This window comes from Mandrillus leucophaeus, unplaced genomic scaffold (genome assembly GCF_000951045.1).
Source record: "Mandrillus leucophaeus isolate KB7577 unplaced genomic scaffold, Mleu.le_1.0 Scaffold848, whole genome shotgun sequence".
NCBI lineage: Eukaryota > Metazoa > Chordata > Mammalia > Primates > Cercopithecidae > Mandrillus > Mandrillus leucophaeus.
This window is the reverse complement of record NW_012109230.1, coordinates 40030-44606: the sequence shown is the minus strand read 5'-3', so window position 1 is coordinate 44606 and position 4577 is coordinate 40030. Positions and strand designations below refer to the sequence as shown.

The window sequence follows — 4577 nt, the reverse complement described above, 5'->3', positions numbered from 1 at the left end:
CGTGGTGGCATGCGTCTGTAGTCCCAGTTACTTGGGAGGCTGAGGCCAAAGAATCGCTTGAACCTGGGAGGAGGAGGTAGGGGTGAGCTGAGATTGTGCCACTGCACTCCAGCCTGGCGACAGAGCAAGACTCCATCTCAAATAAATAAGAAGAGAGAGGTATTTTGAGAAAATCCTGAAGTGGCCACTGTTGAGGAAACCACCACCCCTGGGGAGAGGGGTGTGAGTGGAGGGGGAATGCGGGAAGCCCCTGTGGATGAGGTCAGAGAAACACAGTGTGTCCAAATAAGGAAGGCCTGGTAATCTGGGAAGGCCTCTGGAAAGAAGAGGCTGCAGTGAACCTGGGAAAGTGGGCTCTGACAAGAGAGGGGCTGTGTCCTGGGCCCTAGACAAGAGGCTGGCCCTCCTGCAGGACTCTGCTAAGGTCGATGCCCTGCTCCATGGACAGAGGACTCTGCTCCAGGCCCTGCAAGAGATGAGGTAAGGGACTCGGTGGGGACCCCTCCACTACCTTGTTTCTCTGCCTGAAGTTCCTCCATTAGCCCTTCATTCCTTCCATCATTTCCTGAGCGCCCAGCACACAGCCTGTCAATTGGAAGGGCTGGGGGTGGAGTTAGGTTTGTTGAGTTGACTTGAATTTAACTGAATCAAGTTTAATGTTTTGCAAGTCCTTGTTGAAAAGCAATTCTCTCCAGGAGAAGCCCATCACGAAGGCCGCCTCAGACACTCCCACCCTCAGGAGGGTTAAGAAATCTGAGCGTTCCTTCAGTGGCAGCTCCTGGGATGAGGGGCATTTTGATGGGGGCTCTTGGAGAGGGAGCACAGCCAAGACCAGACCAGCTGGAGGAGGCAGTCCCTGACTTGGTTTTGTGCCCGCATTAGCTTCCTGTTATCCCACTCTAGGCTGGATCTCTGGAGCCCTGGGGGTTGGGGGAGTTCTGGGGAATGCCGTGGAGGAGGCACGCATCCCAACCTGAAGCCTAAAGCCCCCCTGTACACACAGAGCTAGATGGCTAGGGTTGGGGGTGGAGAGGCACCTAGATGAGAAGAAGGAAAGGAGTTAAATCCAGGATGGAAGGCAGAGCCGGGGAGCCTGGGGTTGACACAGATAGCTTTAGGGAGATCTTTATCTGAGCTAAAGTCTCAGGATCTAGGAAGAAGGTTGGAGGAGAAAAGACCAGTCCCCAAGAAGGGGCCCCATGGATGGTACCTGTTCCTCACCCATGTGCTGTCCCTGGGGAGATGGGAAATGATTAGGCCATTTGCATGGAAGCAAAAGAGGTAATGAGTCATCTTACCTGGTTTCCACCCCCGATTAGGGATGCAGCTGTCCGCATGGCCGCAGAAGCCCAGGTCTCCTACCTGCCTGTGGGCACTGAGCATCATTTCTTACAGCTGGACCACATCCTGGGCCTCCTGCAGAAGGAGCTTCAGGGCCCGGCGGTGAGGGGGAAGTAGTGGGGAGCATGGGGTCCCCAACCCTGATGTCTGGGCTCAGCCACCCTTCTTCTAGCACTTTGGCAGCCCCGAGCCATCCTGCCTTTGCCCTCCCCTCCCAGGACTGCTGGCAAGAACATCTGTGCCTGTGTCAGTGTCTGTATGTGCATGCATACATGCCAGCACACATCTCATCTTCTCTCTGCCCTCTCTGCTCTCTGGAGAGTCCCACAGACTCAGCACCAGCAGGGCCCTGGACACCCCTCAATCCAAATGGGGTGGGCCGTGTCCAAGATCATTGAGTCCAGTGGTGGAATCGGATCTTCCCCATGCCCTGTCCCATCCTCGTTCCCTCGCCCTCACCCTGCTCACCCTGTCTTTGGCTCTCTACTTCTCTCTTTCTCTTCTCTTGAGCCCTGGGCCCCTTGATGATCCCAGGCCTTCCCAGCTGTTCCCACAAATGCAGCCATGGGAGCTGGGGTGGGGGAGGCAGCTTTGTACACTGCCCCCTCTCCAAGTTCCCTGGATGAGAGCCAGGACACCCCAAGCCTGGGGAAAGGAAACAGAGCATGCACATGGCCTAGATTCCAGGTCCTCCCCCTCCTTTTGAGTAAGAAACTAAGCTAGGACCTTAGACTTTCCCCTTTCAGAAGGCAGCGGCCAAGGCCCCCCGCCCACCTGGCCAGCCCCCAAGGGCCTCCTCGTGCCTGCATCCTGGCATCTTCCTGTTCTTCCTCCTCATTCAGACTGTAGGCTTCTTCAGCTACGTGCACTTCAGGTGGGCCACCCCGTGAGTAGGACTTCCCACAGCACTGGCATCTCCTGGTTCTCAGCTATAGCCATTGGATTTAGGAGAGGGGACACTTCAGCCCAGAGGGGACCTGCCCAGTCCCCAAATCACAAAGAGCACAGTGCAGGATAGGGCCCATTCTCTCACCAAGCACCACTGACCACCTGCTCATCCCCCAGCCCCATCTGGGTCCTGCTCTCATGGAGCTCACTCACACAGGTCTAACTGACCCTGTGTAGTCAATGCCATGATGTCAGGAAGCTGAGGGGCTACAAGAGTGCAGAACACACTTGACCCCCCTTGGTTAGGGAATCAACCTGGAAGGGACATTTGATATGGTCATTAAGGTGACTAGGAGTTTTCCACCCTGACAAGATAGGTAAAGGCATAGAGGCAGAGGGAACAGCATGAGAAAAGGCAGGGAGGTATGAGAAAAACATAATATTTTAGAGAAAAAGTGGCAAGTTCAGTAGTGTTGGAGCAAAGGGCAGGACCTTTGTGAAATTGGGCAGAGATCTGAAAAAGTGAGAGGAGGTCACTAGTTTTGCCTGGTGTGTGTTTGCTGAATGAACGTGCACCATTTAGAGATGTGGGGTGTGCTAAGGGCCTCAGCAATGAGACTGACAATCTTTGTTGGTGGAATTTCAAGACAAGAAGAGTCCGTGTGGGCTGGGATGGTCCTGGAGGAGGAGTAAAATGAGCTAAGCTTTAAAAAGCACAAGGTGGAAATGCTCACAGGCTTCAGCACATGCACAGGAGTGCAGTGGTGGCAATCAGCCTGGAGCCACTAGGACAGACCTTACATGCCCCGGGGGGAAGCGTGGACCATATGCAGCAGGCCAAAGAGCCGCAGAAAGTCCAAGAACAGGGGAGGCTGTGGTGCAGTGAGTGTAGCAAGACAAGCACGAGAGTCTTGGTTTTTCTTTTTCTTTTTTTTTTTTTTGAGACGGAGTCTCGCTCTGTCACCCAAGCTGGAGTGCAGTGGCCGGATCTCAGCTCACTGCAAGCTCCACCTCCCGGGTTCACGCCATTCTCCTGCCTCAGCCTCCCGAGTAGCTGGGACTACAGGCATCCGCCACCTCGCCCGGCTAGTTTTTTTTGTATTTTTTTTAGTAGAGACGGGGTTTCACCATGTTAGCCAGGATAGTCTCGATCTCCTGACCTTGTGATCCGCCCGTCTCGGCCTCCCAAAGTGCTGGGATTACAGGCTTGAGCCACCGCGCCCGGCCCGAGTCTTGGTTTTTCAAAAGCCCATAAAGGAGAGATGCAAGTAGCCTGTAACCTTTTCTCTCGCAGCAGGCAGGAGCTGAACGAGAGCCTGCAGGAGTGTCTGTCCACAGGCAGCCTTCCTCTGGGTCCTGCACCATACACCCCCAGGGCCCCGGGGATTCTCAGGAGGCAGCCTCTCCCTGCCAGCATGCCTGCCTGACCCACCTCAGAGCCTGCTTTGCATCACTGGGAAGCAGGCAGTGTCTGGGGTGGGTGCTTGATCAGCATCCTCTTCGTCTGGGTGCCCAGCTCCCACCCACACCTGAGCTGTCAGCACACTCCCATCTTATTAAAGGTGATTTCCCTCTCCCCATGCTGTGATATGCTGGTCTTCTTTCCAGCCTCACCCTAATCTCTGTGAAGGCTTCCACCCCTTCTGAGTAGCTGGCTAGGAGCGCGCTCCAAGCAGGCAAGGAGGCCAAGGCCTGGCTTAACCTCCAAAAGACCAGATACCCCACGGGCTTTGAACCCTCGACTATGGAGGAAAAGAGAGCCATGACTGTATATAATTCTGTCCTCAAATTCACCCAGAACAGAGAGCAGTGTCCGTCCTGAGTCCCTCCAGCTCAGCCAGCATCACTGAGCAGCTCTCTCCCTCCCCACTCCTAACTGCTCCAGGGGCAGCAGGGGAGGCGCGTGACAGAGCAACCCTGAGAGGCCAACTCGGGGAACCATAACTGGGATTCCCGCTCGCGCCCTCAGGTCTCCCTCCCTTTTCCAGCGTCAAGCTCTTTGGGCAGCTGCTGGGTTCAGTGAGTTGGGTGGGTGGGGAGAATGAGGGGCGCCCAAGGCTGGGTTTTTACCCCTTGCTGCTACCTGGATCTCCCAGCTGAAATTCCAGTTATTAGTGGCCCAGGAGAGGAGAAAGTTGGAAGACGCTAGGGAACAGGGTTCCAGGAGTGTATCAGCTCAACCCCTCTCCCGGGAGAGCGACCCCACCACCGCAGGCCCTAATCCGCTGTCAGCAGTGCCCAGCGGAGCTCGGCGTTGAAGGAGGCACGTGGGGGAGGCGGGAGTGGGGAGCAGGCACGTGGTCCAGCCTTCTCAGCCCCGTGCTGCCCCCCGCCCCCCGTGAGGAGGG

The 4577-nt window shown here is 55.9% G+C and overlaps 1 protein-coding gene across 1 annotated transcript in view; it reads left to right on the top strand.

Annotated features, from left to right (window-relative positions):
- The window catches only part of LMAN1L (lectin, mannose-binding, 1 like), a 24807-nt gene extending 20998 nt beyond the window's left edge, over positions 1 to 3809 (top strand). Inside the window, exons 8-11 of the mRNA XM_011968568.1 lie at positions 395 to 480; positions 1320 to 1443; positions 2088 to 2215; positions 3527 to 3809. Of these exons, the coding sequence (XP_011823958.1) occupies positions 395 to 480; positions 1320 to 1443; positions 2088 to 2215; positions 3527 to 3656 (468 nt within the window). The 3' untranslated portion in view covers positions 3657 to 3809. The remainder of the gene's footprint in view (positions 1 to 394; positions 481 to 1319; positions 1444 to 2087; positions 2216 to 3526) is intronic.
- The last annotated feature ends 768 nt before the right edge of the window (positions 3810 to 4577 follow it).